The 19,093-nt window shown below is 38.6% G+C and overlaps 1 protein-coding gene across 2 annotated transcripts in view; it reads left to right on the top strand.

Moving 5' to 3' along the window:
* The window catches only part of TXNRD3 (thioredoxin reductase 3), a 214,421-nt gene extending 200,158 nt beyond the window's left edge, over positions 1-14,263 (top strand). For both annotated transcript variants that reach the window (XM_021294675.2, XM_005507529.3), the window contains 15 exons: positions 2,711-2,771; positions 4,116-4,225; positions 4,423-4,536; positions 5,377-5,449; positions 5,861-5,980; positions 6,354-6,496; positions 7,916-8,031; positions 8,126-8,351; positions 8,605-8,697; positions 9,151-9,227; positions 10,100-10,256; positions 10,453-10,560; positions 11,367-11,462; positions 12,575-12,709; positions 12,992-14,263. In XM_021294675.2, coding sequence (XP_021150350.2) covers positions 2,732-2,771; positions 4,116-4,225; positions 4,423-4,536; positions 5,377-5,449; positions 5,861-5,980; positions 6,354-6,496; positions 7,916-8,031; positions 8,126-8,351; positions 8,605-8,697; positions 9,151-9,227; positions 10,100-10,256; positions 10,453-10,560; positions 11,367-11,462; positions 12,575-12,709; positions 12,992-13,054 — 1,671 coding nt within the window. In that variant the 5' untranslated portion in view covers positions 2,711-2,731 and the 3' untranslated portion in view covers positions 13,055-14,263. The remainder of the gene's footprint in view (positions 1-2,710; positions 2,772-4,115; positions 4,226-4,422; positions 4,537-5,376; positions 5,450-5,860; positions 5,981-6,353; positions 6,497-7,915; positions 8,032-8,125; positions 8,352-8,604; positions 8,698-9,150; positions 9,228-10,099; positions 10,257-10,452; positions 10,561-11,366; positions 11,463-12,574; positions 12,710-12,991) is intronic.
* The last annotated feature ends 4,830 nt before the right edge of the window (positions 14,264-19,093 follow it).

Genomic DNA, 19,093 nt, shown 5'->3' with positions numbered 1-19,093 from the left:
TTATCTAGATATTACTCATGATTAGTGTGTGTTACCTTTCTACTCCTCCTAATAATTTTCTTTTCCAAACTGAGATGATCTGTTATCTCTTGCCTATATCAGAGGTTTCGTAACCAACCATACACTTGTTACTTTTCTTTCTTTCTTTGTTTCTTTCTCGTTCATTAGCGATACCCAAGCATGATCTATTCATAAGTAAAAAGTGCAATAGCTACTTCTAATTTGGATGCTGACATTTGTCTGTGTTGTTTTTTTTTTTCTCTGTCTCATATCTTCAGTAGAGAATAAAGGTTGCTTAAAGGTGTTGTCTTAAATCTGTGATTTCTTGAGTGTGATTCAGCTACCAAGTGGAGAGACAACCAGACGCTTCTCAGAGCTGCAAAGTAAAAGGACAAGGGCCAATAAATATGAGTTGCAATGAGAGATACTCCAATGAGATAAAATGGAAATTCTTTACTGTGAGGATGGTCAAACATTGGAACAGCCCGGAGAGGTGATGGTATCTGCATCCTGTAGAAATTTAGAACTGGAGTGGACGGTGTTTTGAGCAAATTGATCAAACATCATACTTGGATCTACTTTGAGTAGGGAGCTGGATCAGATGACCTCCAAATGTCCCTTACAACTTAAATTATTATATAATTGCAGGACTAATGTAATCAGTTATACAAGCAGAGCTTATTTTTGTATACTACGGGTTGACACATGATGTGGTAAGAAACTTGCCATGTAGTTGGTACAGAATACAAAAGCTTTGTTTGTCTGCATAAAGCTGGAACTCCAGTAGAAAGCATTGGAATACTCAGCCTTTGGCACAGTAGCAGCATGGATCACAGCAACATTCAAAACATTTTATTCATCACGTGTTTGACATCTTCAGGCTTATTAGATGTGACTCAGCTTACTCTTAGTGCTGTCAATAAATTTGAGGTTTACCAGAAAGCTGGTTGTAAAAGATTTCCTCTGAATGAGCAGCAACTTAGTGTGCTTCATTGTTCAGTGGATTCCTCACAGACATTTAGTGCTTCTTGCTAGAGCTGTTTTCACATCAAGACACTTATGATTAAAAGCAGCTATTTTACCTGTTGCCTTGCAATATGTATTTACATGGTTAAGTCTGCAAATTCTATTTCAAAGAAGTAAATACTGCCAGATGTTGTACTACTTCTTGTGCCATGAGGTGTGTCATTGTCCAGCTGGAAAGACAGTTCACAATTTTTTTAACTGCCAGTTTTACAAATAGGTGTTAATGTACAAAAATCTCAGTTCTAAAATGCTACCTGGATCTGAATCTGGTAATGGTACACTCAGTCCATCCAGAACAACTGTTAGAACACTGTCCAGGCTGGGTAGATCTCCACTGTGTTGTCGTTTAGGATGTTTTGTTGGCTTTTATTTTTTTTCTTCTCTTTTTAAGACTAGGCTTGTATATAGAGGGGTTTTTGTTGGGGGTGGGGAGGATGTTATTTTGTTTGTTTTTCCCGTTTCAATTTTTTGCTGACTTCTGAATGCATAAAGCCTGTTTCTAGGATGTGGTCAAGTGATGCTGTACCTGAGTTTGATCATGGCAACATGGGAGAAGAGCAGCCTTTTAATGACCAAGCATCTTTAGAATGCTTCTCCTTGCTTAATGGAGAAGAATAGCAATTTAAAAGGTTATAAAAGGTAACTTAGATTCTGGCATTAACACTCTCAATATTTCACAAGCAAGATATGACTGATTTAGTAAAACAATGGCAAACAAGTTAGAACCACTCCTGCCTGATCCTGGAGGCTGAGGCAGATGTTGTTAAACAGCAAACCGAAAATTAGAGCTGGGAAAAAAAAAAGGCGAGAGATCATCTAGTCTTGTCCACCGGCTCAGGGTAGGAGAAGTTATAGTTCAGGTACTTTTAACTTGGAAGCCGTTCACTGATGAAGATTGTCGTCTGCCTGTTCCAGTGTCTCGTTATTAGGAAAAGATTTTCCTGGAGTCTAATCTCAATCTCATGTTGCAGTTCCAGAGTGTTAGTTCTTATTCCATCCATCACTTCTCTTTTTTCTTGAGGTAGTCAATTACTTATTTAAAGTTATTTTTTCCCCATCTTTATGTTAAACCCAACTCATCGACTCCTTATAGTAATTGTCTGCTTGTTCTAAAACTTTTCTGAAGCACGGCAACCAAAAGTGAAGGCAGGGCTGGTAGGCATGAGCTGTTGGACTGCTGAGGACACGTGGAGAGTATTACCTTTTCTGCAGCTTTTTATAATGCTTTTTTTTTGCATTTGTTTTGCATATTATTCTTTATTCCTTTTCCCTTTCTTTTCTTAGTACAGTCAAGGAATCTGGCTGCAACTTTATGTTCTCAATGTTTTTCCGTATGACAGTTACTCTCATGGCTTTTGGTATCTGTTGGGGATGGAGAAATCTGCAGCTAAGCAAATTGTATATAGAAACTTTTTCTTAAGAAGATGAAATTTGTACTGGAAGGCAGCTATGGTGTGGAATGCTTAATCTGAATGCTGTTAAATAGCCTGGCTTTAAGTGAGGAACATACAAAACATACAAGTAGTGCCAAACTTTACCAAAGGCACGTAGAGATAGACCCTCGAAGTGTAATAACTGAGACTTAAAAGTTACCTCTGTTTGTCCAACAAACAAGTTTTCCCCTGAGCTGTATGTCGGATCTTGTGAAAGCTTTGCACTGGCATTGTGTCCGTTTCTGTTGTAGGTGAAAGAACTCTTCCGTTCCATGCGTGTGGAGTACTATGCTTTGGAACTTGATGTAACTGGTAAGTAGAAAAAGAGAAAATCTATCACATGCTGCTTAACGTAACTAAAAATGGGCAACCGTGCATGACTCTTCAAGCTGTCTTGAGCTAACTGGAGGATATAAACACAATTAAAATAAATTTTAATATATTCAGAGATAAAAGAAATTAGGCTTCAATGTGGATTTTAATACAGGATGTGTTTTTAATATAACTGAAGGCTTCGACTCTCTCTGTACAGATCATCAACTGGTAAACGATGTGAGATCTGATTTCTCTCTGAGGAGCTCTGTCTTTTGGGGAAAAAACATGGTGTTTTTTCTACCACCTCAGGTTGTTTTGTGGCTTTAAATGAATTGTTAATGTTTGACTTGGTATGTGGGTGACCTTCTTAGGGAAAGTTGCTGAGTCACTGGAAGGGTAAATTCCAGTACCTTGACTATTGCTGGTTTAAGGCTTTTATTTTTTTAAAGCCCTACCCGCTTTAGTTTTAATGCTTGTCTAGCACCTTATGTGTAGTTTTTAATGAAGTTTTAAGAACAAGTAGTTCCTACCATAATTATTAGTAACCTCTTAATTGCACTGTTGATAAACTACTGATTCTATATTATCAATTATTTTCTGTACAAAACTTAGTTACAAATGCTTTTTTGAAGTATTGGTGCTTAAGCAGTGCTTGGAAAAATGTGCTTATTTATTGGTCCAAAGCATCTCTTCTTATTTTTACTTTTATAAAAAAGTTGTTATACTGTGACCTCATTATAGCCCAAGATATGCTAAGTACAATGCACAGTCATTTTTTTCTGGAATTAGTCCTAATAAAGAAAGTATTTCCCTTACAATTGCTCTGATTACTGGTACTAAATATATGTGTTATTGGAGTAAAAAGATTTTAGTCAAAATGACTAGCATAAATTCTCATACCCACATTTACTGCTCAACAACTGTGAGATGCATTTTGAGCCAATGTGATTCAGATGACTGTGCACTTGCATACTCCAAAACAAGTGTGTCTGATCCTGTGTGATACCTGCAAAGATTTTTGTTGTAGTAGTAGTAGTACCATGTGACACTCAGAAAGAGACTGATAAGAATTCAGGAAACACAGAGACTAAACTGTCTTCAACTTTACTCTGTCCTCTAGAATTAATAGGGTGAAGCACCAATTTATCCTCTGGATTTAAGTGTGCTCTTTTGAGAAGTAGATTTTGAAGGCTTATGTTCAGGAAGTCTATAAATGAGATGCTTACAATTTTCTTGGCAAGCCTACAGTATATTACAGTCCAAACCTTAAATACTTCAGGTTGTTTTAAATCTCCCTTCTTGAAAATTGTTCTGTAACATAACTGTTTGTTTTGTCCTTAGATGATGGTCCCAGTATTCAGCAAGTCTTAGCAGAGCTGACTAATCAGAGGACAGTGCCTAATGTATTTGTGAATGGAATACATATAGGTGGCTGTGATGCAACTTACAAGGTAACTTTTCTTTAAAAATTGGCTGAAAGTAGACAAGACTACTGAGTAAATTTGCTGTTTGCTCATAATTAAATTTTGTGTGACATGGTAGACTGGGTGGTCTAGGTCAAAAAAGGCAACATCATTCTGTTTTTGTTTGCTCAGAAATGTGTGTGATAATTTGTTTTGTTTTTTTTTTTTTTTTTTTTTTTTTATAGGCTTATCAGGATGGATCACTGCAGAAACTTCTTGGGGACAGCAAAGATGTAGAACCCTATGATTATGATCTCATTATTATTGGTGGTGGCTCAGGTGGACTTGCATGTTCCAAGGTATGACGTGAAAATTGCATTAAAGAACAGGTTGTACGTGAAACTGCTTAAAAATTAGTGTCTGTATTAATCACAGTAGTGTAGATCAGTCTATATTTTGATTATTATTGTTGTTCAACTTGTTAATTAATGAATAAGTAGTGGTCTAGTAATGTGCTCACTCAAGAGATCATGGTTTATGTGCATTAGTTTCTAGCCAATGCCCATTCAGGTCTTGATCCTAATAATAGGTTTTAGGTTCCTGGCTGAGGGCAGAACCAAAAGTTTTAAGTATCTCTTCTCATATGTAGTAGGCAGGCACTTTAACACTTCCAAACAGTAATCTGGAAAACCTAAAAGCTACTCTTGAAGTATTCTGGCTGTGGAAGATTCAGGATCACAAGTCATCTAAAATGAAGTGCTTTCAGCTGTTCTCTCAAGGAATGGACTCACTTTTTAGTTCTCTTTCTAGTGTCTTTTTTAGAAATGGTGGTAGAGCTTGTGTACCTGTTACACAAATAGCTGTTTTTCAGAATGCCTCAGGACATAAGATGCAGATTCAATTTTCTGTAATACCTGAGGGATTTGAACCCACACTTGACACCTCTCAGCCAGGTATCCTAACCATCAGTTTATGGTTTGGGCATGATAATGTTATTCTTGACAGCCTTGGCAATTGCTGTACAATGATAGTTAAGCGTGCAACTTTCACTAGATACATACAAGAAAGGCAGGAGAAGATGACAAAGTACTCACCCTTCATATAGAGCATATTGTATATTGTAAGCATAAATGAGTAGACAGGCTTTCTTGGTCAGGCAAATGCTCAGTAATGCTGACTTGTCTCTCTGTATTTTATAGGAAGCTGCTACCTTGGGAAAGAAAGTAATGGTGTTAGATTATGTTGTTCCAACGCCTCTCGGAACCTCATGGGGTAAGTTCTGTTAACTTGTATTTTATGACGTTTGACTTGTTGAGATACATATTGAGTTGTTAGATACTATGGATTTGTGTTCTTAGAAATTGTGGCTGAATTCCCGTAATTCTAGGACATGGGATAACAAAGGAGTTGTTTTTCTTGGCTTTTCTGGACAGTTATTTCTGTGCATTGCTAACTCTCAGTTGTTTGTCAAATGTTATTCTAGTTCTGTTCACTCTCAAATCGTGTCCGGGTAATGTGTGTGTGTGTGTGTTCGCATTCTCATGTGTTGGGGTTTTTTTGGAGGGACTTTTAGTTCTTCTACTTCTCTTTCATGGACAAATGATCTAGGCTACCTCTAGGACAGTGTGACTATGTGGCTATGCATGCCTCACACAGGTAATAACATGGTTCTTTCCATCTTAGGCCTTGGTGGCACATGTGTAAATGTAGGTTGCATTCCTAAGAAGCTAATGCATCAAGCAGCACTTCTGGGTCAGGCGCTCCAAGACTCGAGGAAATACGGGTGGCAATATGAAGAACAAGGTTAGTGAGACCACAGAGCACAGACCAAAACATTGTACAGATGAGACTGAGCTTAAGATCGTTCTGATACTTTGGACATAGTAGACTAGAGGGAGAGGTCAGTCGTTTCTTGGGTGAATCAGAAGGCGTTCTTCTCTTTGAGTCACAGAAACCCTTAGGATTGAAAGCTAATTGTGTTTTGTTCCCTGTATCATCTGAATTAAATGAAAGATCTTCATATAGTAACAAGTTAGGTAAAGACTAATACGTATCCTCATTACTGATGATAATGATATTTTCTTAGCATGATGTGCAATGAATAAGGCTTTAATTTTTCTTTAAGGGCTCATTGCATTTTGATTTCCTTAATTATTAAAATAATGTCTTGTTTCAGTTAAACACAACTGGGAGGTCATGGTAGAGGCAATTCAAAACTACATTGGTTCTTTAAACTGGGGATATCGAGTGTCCTTAAGAGAGAAGTCTGTGACATACCTCAATTCTTATGGAGAATTCATTGAACCACACAAAATTAAGGTATGTGCTCTGTTTAAAACATTTTGTTGGGGGGGAAAACTCATGTTCTGAAATGACCTCTTAAAATCCCACAAGGAAGGGGCTTCATCTTGACATTGCCAACTTCAGTCAACTGAAATTAAGAACTCATTTGTGAAATAAGTTATTCATTCAGATTATAATTGTACTCTAGTACATGCCACAGTGTTTGCAGCCTTAGTAATTGTTATGTAAGACTAATGTGGATATCTGTAAACTTAAGTCTTGCTTGGATAGAGTAAGGTGATCTCAGTTGGTAACTTCATGACTGAGGTCAGCAGTCTGAGTCACGAGGGGAGACAAAAAGAAAAGCTTCAGCTGTACAATTTTGCTGCTTGGAAAATCTTCATTGAAATTAAATTCAGATTAAGCACTTGTGTAACAGCACTGCTAGAACCTTATGCTGTATCAGCATAAGAATTAAACTGTCAGTTTTGCAAGACAAAACATGTGCTGCCAGTCTTGCTTTAAATTATCATATTGCAGCAGGGTTAACTTAGAAGAACTGCATATTCAAGACAACTGTTTGGTTCAGTGGGTGTAATTGTCTGTTTTCAATATGAGTTTATGAAGGCTGAACTACATGTGTTTTAAGAAACTTGCATTGAAACACAAGTAGTATACTCAACTTGCTTCATCTACCAGCTGTTCTAGTGTCCAGGTATGCAGGTCAGCTACTTAAGTGTCCTTAGTCTATAAATGAAGTATAATAGAAACTTTGAGCAGGAGGTTGGACAAGATGACCTCTTGATAGCCCTTCCAACCTGAATTACTTGATGACTCTATCAGAAGGAAGTTTCCCTTCTTCTGTGTTGGGAAATAACTAAAGAGCAAGAATAAAGGCTGGATTTTGAGAGAGACACATGGGCAAAATGAAATTTCCCAAGACCAAGGTGCTCTAGATGTCAAATTAGTTTGAATTCATTTAAGGATGGGTCTGAGGCTCTCTGAAGTCATGTAACTAGATACTTTTTGGTTTTAATTTCTACATTAGTCTAAGAACCACTTGATGTTGTTTTGTCACTAGCATTGTGTTTGCCTCTTACTGGAAGTGGAAGGCAAAGCAGCCTTAATTTGTTGTGGCTTTTTATAATTTGAAAGTTGTTTGTTATTGAACGATCCAATCTAAACGAGTTGTTGAAATGAGCAGGATTCAAAGAATAAATGTTTTTAAGTGCTCTAACTAATGTGAGAAAAGCCCGGTAGTTCATGGTTTAAACATTTTATTCTTCAGTGACCCATATGGCTTCTCTGAATGCATTAGTTCTTGATTGAAACTGCTAGCTCTTGATTCTTAAATATATCCAACATACTTAAGGGGAGTGCTACGTAACCTTTAAAAGTTTACCTTAAAACCTGTACTTACGATAAAGACTTTTTAAACTGTGTTTATATAAACAGGCAACTAACAGGAAAGGACAAGTAACCTATCACACAGCAGAGACTTTTGTCCTGGCAACAGGAGAAAGGCCTAGATATCTGGGTATCCCTGGAGATAAAGAATACTGCATTACAAGGTGAGATGAAAAGGTGTAATAGGCTGACTTATCTGCTGTAGTGTAACAAGTTTGTGTTGAAAGAACCTTGTAACTTACATTTCTTTCCGTTTAGTGATGACCTCTTCTCCCTGCCTTACTGCCCTGGCAAAACTCTGGTTGTGGGTGCTTCCTACGTGGCTCTAGAGTGTGCCGGATTTCTCGCTGGTCTGGGTCTAGATGTCACAGTGATGGTGCGTTCCATCCTTCTTCGGGGCTTTGACCAAGAAATGGCAGAAAAAGTAGGTGCTCACATGGAAACACACGGTGTAAAGTTCATCAAGAAGTTTGTACCTGTTCAGGCAAGTCCTTTCTTTGTTTCTTCTCTCCTTGCAAAATTACTTTAAACAGCACATGCAGAATGTACGTGCTCTCTGGGAAGGCTTTGGGGTCTGTACAAGAACAAATGTTTAATGAGATTAAGCTTTGTTTTTTTGGTTTGTGTTTTTTTTTTTTTTATTTCTGAATGATAGATGAGTAGATCCAGGTTTGAAGTGACTGTGTAAGCGATGTCTGCTTCTTAAGTTTTTTCTAAGCATTTAAATATGTATGCAGGTTGAACAGCTGGAGGAAGGCATGCCAGGAAGACTCAAAGTGACAGCAAAGTCTACCGAGGGACCAGAAATCCATGAAGGAGAATATAACACTGTAAGCATTTCTTGATTTGAAATAATTGAGTATAGCAGCACATGGAAATGTATTAAAATACTTTAAAAGTTATTCAGGAAAAAGGTAAAGGGAAGTCTTGCTTGCAAATTTGTTGACATAAATTACTGGCAGAAAAAAATACATGAAAATTCCATATTCATGTTCAGTTGAGCCCTGTCAGCAGAATGGGTGAAACTTTACATGCCTGGAATTTACTTCATGTGAACAGTGTTCTTGCTTCAATTTTTGTTCTGATATTAGTATTTTGCTGTTTGTTGCATCTCTGAAATAAGTTGCACATGAAGGAGCCTGAACTGTTGGTGGCTCTTTCAAAAAAAGTCACTTCAGTTGCATGCTTCACCATTTTTTCAGAAAAAAAAGACCAAAGGAAGTGTTATGCTGCTTATACTTTCCTCACATAAAATTATTGCATTTAATTTTGGATTTTTTTAGGTTTTGATAGCTGTTGGTCGTGATGCATGTACCAGAAATATTGGCTTAGATACAATTGGTGTCAAAATCAATGAGAAGTGAGTATTGCTCAACTCCCTTAGACCATGGAATGTGATGATTTTTTTTAACCTCTTTAACAGTACCTAATGATACTATTCCTTTTTCTTTTTTTAATCATAACTTTCATACCTGGCAATTATGTGAACCTTTACTCAAATCCAGGACAGAATAGGTTTTAAAGTTGTCCAATAACTTTAATATGTATTTCATAAAAGAACTGTTCTGAATTATACCTACATGTTGGCCACTGTGCTTAAGGAATAGATTTCATATATTCACCTCATTTGCTTAGAAACTGCAGTTTAATATTGTTAAATTAAATGTTTTATTCAGCTCATGTGGCAAGTTAATCTAGGGATTTAAAGAGGCAGCAAACTGCTCACTTCTTACACATTTAACTTGTTCTTGTTTCTCCCTGGTGTCAGTGCAGAACTGGTGCAAAGGAAAAGGCAGGATTATGTTGTTCAAAAGACAGCTGCTGCAACCTGATTTTAATTTTTCTAACAACTTACTAAGCCAACTTACTTAAACGTGTGAGTGATATTGCAGCTCTTTTTCCCCATAAGGGAAAATGTACATTGCGAGCTGTATAATAGTAAAATAAAAGGTCGTAAGTCTAAAGATGTCTGAGAAACTTCATTGTGATCAAACACGTACTGTTGCTCAGGTCAAATCTGGCCCACTGAATAACGACTTCAGCCACAAGTCAGAGTTTGATGCTCTGAAGAGCTTGCAGGTGAAGTAAAAAAGGCATAAGCATATTTAATAAAACGTGCTCTGTAGTTAGAATTACATCTTTCTAGCAGAAATTTTCCCCGCTGTTTTTTGCTGAGCTCTGAGGAAGGTTATGGTACTGAACTCTCTTCTCTATTTTCTGTTTGTTTGAAAGGAATGGGAAAGTACCTGTAAATGATGAAGAGCAAACCAATGTGCCTTATGTTTATGCTATTGGGGATATATTGGAAGGAAAGCTCGAACTTACTCCAGTTGCTATTCAAGCAGGGAAGCTACTAGCCCGCAGGCTTTATGGTGGTAGTTCCACAAAGGTAAAGCTATAAGAACACAATTTCAACTTATTTCTGTTTTTTGCCTCAAAATCGCAATAGCACGAATTGATTTGTCCACTTGATTGTGGGCACTGCAAATGTTTTGTTAAAAAAAAAAGTGCTTATACAGCTTTTCGTGTTATATACTGTATAGAAATTGCATAGTCTAAATATAAATTTTGTTTTTTATTTTTAGTGTGACTATATCAATGTACCAACGACAGTGTTTACTCCTTTAGAGTACGGCTGCTGTGGGTTACCCGAAGAAAAAGCCATAGAAGAATATGGAAAGCAAAATCTGGAGGTGAGAGCACTCAGGACTTGTTCAACTTGTAGTTTGAAAATGTTTTTTCTTGGCCTTTCCATTTTGCACTCAAAGCATAGCGTTAAAACGAGGTTACAAGGTTAACTGGGCAGGTCTTTGATTGTGGAAGTGCTGTGATCTGGTTAACAAGGTATTGGACTCCCAGAAATCTTCAGGAGGCCAAACGCAGGTTGCAGAACTGGAGGTGTTTGTTGTCATGGATTAAAAGACTTATTACTGAAGTATATCAAACTCCTGTAGTGAACTGTCTATTTTCTGCTTATTCACTGTACTTGAATTCAGAATGAATTTCCTCCTGACCTTTTCTTGCGGCTATAGGAGTGTCGGGCATCACTTCCCTCTTTTATGGTAATTTCTAGCTTCTGCGCTTCTCTGAAGGGTTTCATTAAAGCTGTTTGCATGCCTTGTGTTTAACTCCCTGCATCTTTCACACACACTGGGCATTTAGCTTCTGCAGTTAAATGTTTTGCAGAGTAGGTTTAAATGAAAAGTAGCGATCAGTTTTGTACTACTGAAGCACATCTCTTTCTGAAAGTATGATCTTAAAGGCTGTTTCTTATAGTTGTTGCTGTTTTAATCAAGGATTTGAGTCAAGTCATCCTTTACTGACTTTTGGAGGATGGATTGCTTGGGCTGGGGAGAGCAAAAGTCACTGTCTTGTTGAGTATATGTTACAAAAATCTAGTGACTTAAAGGTCAAACCACCTATTTGTAAAGACATTAAGATTTGAATTGTGTCTGATTCAGTCAAATTCTGATGCTTTTTTTTCTTGTCATCCTCCCAGGTTTATCACAGTTTGTTCTGGCCACTTGAATGGACAGTACCAGGCAGAGATAACAATACTTGTTATGCAAAGATTATCTGCAATAAACGTGACAATGTAAGTAGCAAGCTGGAATGGATATGCTGGGTTTATTCTCGGAATTTCTTTTTAGACCAGCCAGAAGACTAGTATCTTTTATTTGGCCTGCCTGTGGCCAGCTTTACCTGTTCTGTGAACAGAAGTAGTTGTTTTAAGAGATCTAATCAATTTGGATAGAGCTGTTTTGTTTTGATGTAACAGCTGTTTGAGCAAGTGGTACCTTTATACATTATGAAACATCATCCTGAGTTCAAATTTAAGGACAGATTTGTGAAGCAATTTGCTGAGGTTTTTCTTCCAGGTGGGTTTTGAGTAGCTGTACTATCTGGTGTCTTGCTTTAGGTTTTTGGACCTTGTGGGTTTTGTCCTTTGCACAGTGCATGGTTTTCCTTGTTTAGTAGAAACTTGGAAAACATGTGGTCGGTCCTAGAAAATTCAGTAATGAGAATTTTTAGTCATCAGTAAAAATCAATGCAAATGTTGTCCAGTATTCTTCCCCAAAACCATCTGGGAGAAGAGAGAAACAAAGGAAGATTTTTGGTGTTTAAAAATTACTTCAGAGAGAAGCAATGTTATGATGAAACAGTATTAAGCTGAGAGAGAAGGAAGCAAGCTTACTCTTCTCCTTACCGGCCCACCTAACCTTTCTCAAAGACTATGGAAAGGCTCAAGGTTCTGCTTTTATTGGAGCCTTTCTGGGGAGGAAAAGAAAACAAACAACAAACACAGTGGAAGAAGGGACTTTATTTAGATTTCTGGGTGAAAGTGATCTTTTCCTAGGATGCTGGGGAAGAATGTAAGGTAAATAGGGATTTAAATCACTGTTATTATGAAGAATTTGTATGCTATCTTGCAAATGATGGCCAGACCTGGCCTAGGACATCTGAAAGTATGGGAACATCCTGCAAAAATGTTTTAAAATGTTCTTTTACTCCTCTTGGTAAACCAATTAATGAAACAAATTGAAACAAATCACACTGCTGTCTTTGGAGTAGTTTGTTTTTTTTAAAGACTCTGCTATTGACTTGCTTGTATAATGTATAATTTTTAGCATAGTGGGAGTTACATACTAGAGCTTTTGGTAAACTTTACCTAGTACCAATTCCTGCTTTTTCTCACCTGTCTTAAAGAATCGCGTGATAGGATTTCATGTTCTTGGACCTAATGCTGGTGAAGTTACCCAAGGTTTTGCTGCTGCAATAAAATGTGGTCTCACCAAAGAATTACTTGATGAAACAATTGGTATCCATCCAACTTGTGGAGAGGTAAGGAGGGCACAACTTCATTTAAAACCTGGGGTTTTTTTACTTAGATGCAGGGAAAGAATACTACATTGTATTGCATGAGATATATTTAGTATTAGTTTAATTTCTAACCACAAGATATTAACGTGTAGTAGAAAATGTGTTAATTGTGCACTGCAACTTATTCTTCATTGTAACAGTTCAGAGAAATCTAGTGTTGTTACTTTACAAGAGGAGAGCAATAGTGACATGGATGAAAATACAGAGCAAGAGTAAATGAGCTGTTGTTTTGGTGTCTTACAGGTGTTCACTACAATGGATATTACAAAAGCTTCGGGACAAGACATCAGTCAAAGGGGCTGCTGAGGTTAAACCTGCTGTTTTACATGCTTTCATGTTGTGCGCGCTTGGTTCTGTGGGAGCCCTAATACATCCAGCTGCTTTGCAGCAAAATAAACCTCCGCATCAGTGCCACTGCATGTAGTGCAGCTGGGAGTGGTGCCTTGGTGAGGCTTCCTCAGTAAGTAGCGTTGCAAATGGAAACAGTAATACAGCAGGGAAGTCTTGAACTGTAAATCCTGACTTTGCTTGGTCTCAGCACTATGGTGCTTTTTTGACGTTCTGGCTCGGAACCTTATTTTGAGGTGAGCTACGACTGATGGCTGCCATGCAAGGTTGGGCGATCTCTTCATCCGGTCAATGACTGAACTCCTCCTGAAGGAAATTCTTACATTGCACAAATTAAAGCTAATGCTTCTTGGCTCCATTGTCTTGTACAAATGCCTGAGATAGAGGACAAATGTGTAATTGAATGATTCTTGTCAGCAGTTTACAGTTGACTGATTTATCTTTTTTGATGCATTTTGTTTTACTTAATTGTATATTAATTTGAAGCAAGATGGCACAAATAGGATACAGTGTTGAGCAGTGTGGTTCAAGCACTTGTCTCTCACCTCAACTAGTCTAAAACGTCAAAGAAATCTAAGACATCACTGTTCACATGCATAGTTGTGTGATGTCAGGTGATACCATGTCTTTAAGATCAAAAATTCAGCTGTGGGCATCTTAGGGATCAGGGTTGAAGTGCATAATGCAAGACCTTGTCAATTTGCTCTTACTGTTTATATTCAGTGTTAATAATAGTCTCAAATCCAGTCTGGGCTCTGTGATGTGAAACAACACAGAACCCACAAATGTCTGTACTCTCCTGTGGAGTATTGAGGTCTTAGAGGAGCAGGGTCTGAGAGGGATCCATCCCACTAATACAGCAGGTGCCTGCCCGTGATGGTAATAAGCGTTGTATAGAATTTCTCTTTGCAGCATGTGTTGCAGCAGAGAAGGATGACTCGGTGTGCTGTTGTGCTTTGTGTAGCGTTGTGTACAGTCAGTACTCTGAAGCTTTCTTCTACCCCAGCATTCTCTGGGGGAGCTGTGCTTAAACTTGGCTTAGTTTTGTCCAAAGAGATGTTTTGAAAGACTCTTCTGAACATTGTATGATAGTAAATGAACAGTTTTTAACTATTTAATCTATGATGTACCATGGAATTTGAAGTTCAATAAACAACGTGTACAACACTTTGTGGTGTCTGACCTCGTGGCTTTATAGGCTGCAATTGAAAATTCGCAGTTGCTTGCTGAATCTGCTTTCAGCTGAAGATCTGGTTTTTTCTAGATCACTTGTAATTATGGCATGATGTATCTAGACTGTAGCACTTGAAACAGTGGATAAACAGCAAAACTGTGTGGTTTTTCAGCTTATTGGTGAAATTTATACTTTCCAGGTCTAGGAGTAGTTATGATTATATTTACTGTAGACTTAGAAAACACTTAATCATCAAATTGGTAGATGGCTTTCCATTTAGCATGAATTTTAATTGTATTTTGAGCACTGTAATCTGTCTTGAGTAACACTAGCAGCCAGGTGGCCTGTGCAAGAACTGTGGGGGCAAGTCTGAAGCAAAAGGGGCAGCTGAATATCCCATAATAAGCCTTGAAATGCCAGAATAAGACATGAAATATTTTTTCCTGTATAACCATACTATTTAATGCTTCGGATTCTCGCTGTTCCCCTTGGAGTGGCTTTTGACAAAGACTTGAAGTGTTTATTTTTCTTCAACACATCTCAAATACTGGACAAAAACTCAAAGTTGTTTGGCTTTTATGTTTTTTTTGCTCTAAACTGGAATTCTTTCATGTTTAAATCTGTGCGTGTCGAGCCTTCTCCAGATATTGGCAAGGGAAAAATTCCTGGATGTGCCTCAGAAGAGGTGGGAACAGCAGGGGAAGGAAAGGTCAAGTGTTTTAACTAAAAATAAACAGTGTGTCTAATGAAGCAAACCACTTTATTTGTGGGTTTGCAGCACTATCTAATCTATTCTCAAAGTTTTAATTCAAGTAAATGAAGAGACAAGAACTCCTTAAATGAGCTTTATAATTGGCAGTACACAGTGAGTGTGTGTATGCGAGTGTGTGATTGAACATCTTCAGCTCCATTAAAGTATATGAACTCAGTTTAGAGCTGAGTTGTGTAGTTTCTAGTGCTGCCTCTAAAAATAGCAACCATCCTTCAAGATAATTTCATTGCATGACAAAAATAGGAGCAGTCCTGTGCTCCAAAGTGTTACAGTGACAAGGTGTTTGTGAGGCAGTCCTGATTGCTTGTTGACTGGAAGGCAGGACAGAAAATACCCTTTGTTTTGCAGAGCCTGTATCACTGGTCCCCTGGCGGCTTCTACTTCCTTTTGGACCAGCAAATACAGCTTCGTCATGTTTGTGCCTGTATTGTGGTGCTTCCTCTGCAAAGGGAGATATTATCAGATTACCAAAACCAGCTGTATGTGTGTCTGCAGCAGATGTATCTGGGTAGGGAAGAAAAGGACTGTCTTATTTAGAGATTCAAGTAGAGATAGCAGAGTTTGGAGGGGTTTTTTAAGCTATATTACTTTCTACTAAATTTTCTTTAAATAACTTGCCATTTTTATGATTCTTACAGTCCAAACGTGCTGGTGGTGAAAATCTAAAAAGTTTACCTTTGATTTCTAAATAGGAAAAGTTGTCTTAAAAGAAAAAAATCTTGAAAGATTTCATTCCTAATAAACGAAGTGTGGCTACATGTAAGTTGTAACAAAGTGGGCTGAGAACTGAGGTATTGTGAACCTAAGAGTGTCTGGGCAAGAAACTCCCTTTAAGTAGCACTTCCAGTTTGCTTTTCACAGAGGCTGATGGTTGTGGGTAGATGCTGGTGTGGTTCACCAGCTTCTTGCCTCGTAAAAGTGTGACTCTGGGAAACCTGGCGCTGACTTGCTGCCGTAATCATCCCTTTGACATGCTCTGACTTGGGGCTTGCACGGTGTGTGTGGGTGGAGGGCAATTCAGAGCACTCATGGGGTCTGAACTGTTGCAGATGGTGATTGAGTAGAAGTCACGGGTTGGCACTGTGCATCGGCAGGGGAGGGAGCCTGTGCTGGCCAAGGTTGGGTGGAAGGAGGAGGAATTGTTGGGGGTTGGAAGGATTGGTTTAATTGGGGATTTTTCACCTACCGCTCTTTCTTTTTCTCCTTCACCTCAAGCAGGAAGAAAAATCATGGTAGAGCCTCTACTGCCCTGTGGTTAAAAATGTGTACTGGGGTTATATCACCCAGGTTTGTTGCCAGGTAATGTGTGCTCCTTCCATCCCATCATTTCTGGGTGTAGGCAGTGATACCAGCGAGTGGACCAGGAAGCAAAGATTTTACTCTGCACTGTTCCCTCTCTTTGCCAGCAGAACTTGCCTTGGCCTGATTGACTCCATTCCTTTACCTGTTTAACCCCCTTGACAAAGATTACTGCCTACCCTGCAGGATATCGTATCTGCCTGGTCTGTCTCCCCAAAAGGGGAGACCCCATATTTTCCATGGAGCAAACACCTCTACAAAACTCCCCTAATTATCTTCCCATTCCTCTGGCACTTTCCGTGCTTTTAATTGCAGCTGTCTTCTCCCCATTGCATTTCTAGTGCTCTTGAATGTTAATTTTATTGACCTTTGACAATCCCCTCCCTCCTGCCAGCCGAGGAACATGCTTTAGAAGGATTATTCCTCTTGAAGGTGATTAAAAGTGCTCCTTGATTGGCATCTCCCTAACATTCAAGGTCTCTGCTGGGCCAGGGAGGTGGAGAAAAAAAAACCCTTGGGAAACGGGCCAACTGCCACCCACGTTGGATGAAGCAACATGAACAGCCCCTTCCCTTCAGGCTCAGGTTTGTCTCTCCCCTTCAGTAAAGGAGATGAGTTTCTAAATTAGGAAGCCTAAGATTCTGCTATTCAGGTGTTCACGTCTAATTTAGTTCACATTTAATTTAGTTCACGTTCTCCAGGTGTTTAAGTTCAGCCCACTGACCCTGACCTCAATCAGGAGGAAATGCACACTTCGAAAACATGTTTGTGTCTTGTCCTGGGCTTTGCTTATCTGGGCAGTGACAGTAAATGTTAGAACTTTGCTTTGTCTTGCACCTGCGGTGTGACTTCGGTGGTTACTTAACCTCTCTGAGGATAAGCACATATTGCATGAGAGGATTAGTAGCTGTTTGCACAGCATTTTAGAGTTATAAAATGAGATGTGTAATGTCACTGACATGATGTGTTCGCGGATCTGTTTCTGGCTGATCACCAGCAGTTGTGTTCAGTCTTGTTGGGGGCCCTGTGAGAAACTGAATTCCTAGACTTCCCTGGTCTAGTTCTTATAAAAACAGTGAGGTAGGTTAACCTTGGCTGACCAGGTGCCCACCAAGCTGCTCCTCAGCAGGACAAGGGAAGAAACTACAACAAAAATAGCTCATGGGTTGAGATAAGGACAGGGAGACCACTCACCAGTTACTGTCACTGGCTCAACTTGAAGAAAAACAATTAAACTCTTTGCCCATTGATAGCAGAGTAAGATGGTGAGAAATAAAAACAAAACCCACCTTCTTCCCCAGCTCAACTTTTCAGCTTTTTTGAGATTTAGTAACTGAAGGAAATGGGAGCAAGGAGGGCAAACCATAAGGCAAAGAATTGATTTAAATGCAGCTGTCATACAAAGCCCTTTGATTAGTGTCAGGAAGCCAGCAATACAATATGCAGCAGAGATGGGTTGGGTTTAGCTCTGGTCAGCATTGGGGCCTTTTAAACACAGTCTTAGTGGAGGAATTAGTGGAATTGCCCATTGCTGCCTCCTCTGGGGGAGGTGACTTCACGGGCTGAGTTATGGAGGGCTCACCCTGCTGCTTTTTCATTGCTTCTGTGCCGTAAGTAGATGATTAATGCCCTCATGATCAGAATAGATTTTCCAGTTAGCCCTAAAAATAGTTAACACACAGGTAAAAGCTTAATGATTTTCAAAGAGAAATATAAAAATGTCAAGGTAAGTCTTACGCTAAATTGTTTTTTTATTCTTGTGGTTTCCTAAGTAATCTTTTATTAGAGTGATGATACTTTAAATGTATTCATTAATTATTACAACATGAAATATTTCACCTTTAATTTGAGGAGTTCTTACCTTCTGGGAAGGAAACTAAGTGATAGTCTAATACTCTTTATTGTTGATTTGTGTAACGCTAAAATCAGATCCCAGTTAGTTTTATGTCTTTGGAAAGAGAATGTTTCCAAATAATCAGGGAATGTGAGGACTTGCCTAGGAAATCCACAGGATGTTACTATCTGAAGGATAAGAATGTGTGTTTAAAATAGTGTTACAGCTTTCGGAGAGCTGTGGCTCGGATTAGAGTAGTTGGTTTCAAAGATCAAGTAAAAATTCTTAGGCAATTTTGTGCACTACAGCTATTTTTCGTGTGGTGATTTCAGAATATCACAGTGTACTCTGAGCCCTTTGGAATTCAGGAAGATGGGATAAATTATCAATGGAGGCATAAACAAGTTCTGTTGCCATTACAGAAGTGTATCAGTTAGGCCTTCTAAACCATTCTTTTACATATTCCGCTGTAGTTTGCACAGATCTGATCTTACCTGTGTTATTTTTAAATAAAATACAATTTGCACACCTGAACATCTGTTGTACGAGCATGGCTTGCTGGCAGCATATTGAAACTTAGTGGTTTTTATTGAATGCCACATCTGCTATGAAAGCACAGGGAATACACTGTTTCAGCTCGTTTCCACCTATTCTTTCTGTGCCTGTTCATCATACTCTGGTTTTCTTCCAAGGACCCTGAAATGAAAAGGGTATGTGCGAGTGTCCACGGGTCGCACTTTTCCATTTACCTCACATTGTTGAGGCAATGACACCATTTTACTGAGCTCCCATTCTTTTAGATTGATCTGCTTTAATTCTAAATGTATAATAACTGGAGCAGTGCCTGCTGTCATGGGCCAGATCATCACTGTATTCAGCTTCTCAAGAGTATCTGGGCAGAAGGACCTGTGCTGGAAT

This window comes from Columba livia, chromosome 10 (genome assembly GCF_036013475.1).
Source record: "Columba livia isolate bColLiv1 breed racing homer chromosome 10, bColLiv1.pat.W.v2, whole genome shotgun sequence".
Lineage (NCBI taxonomy): Eukaryota > Metazoa > Chordata > Aves > Columbiformes > Columbidae > Columba > Columba livia.
This window is presented reverse-complemented; position numbering and strand designations above follow the sequence as displayed.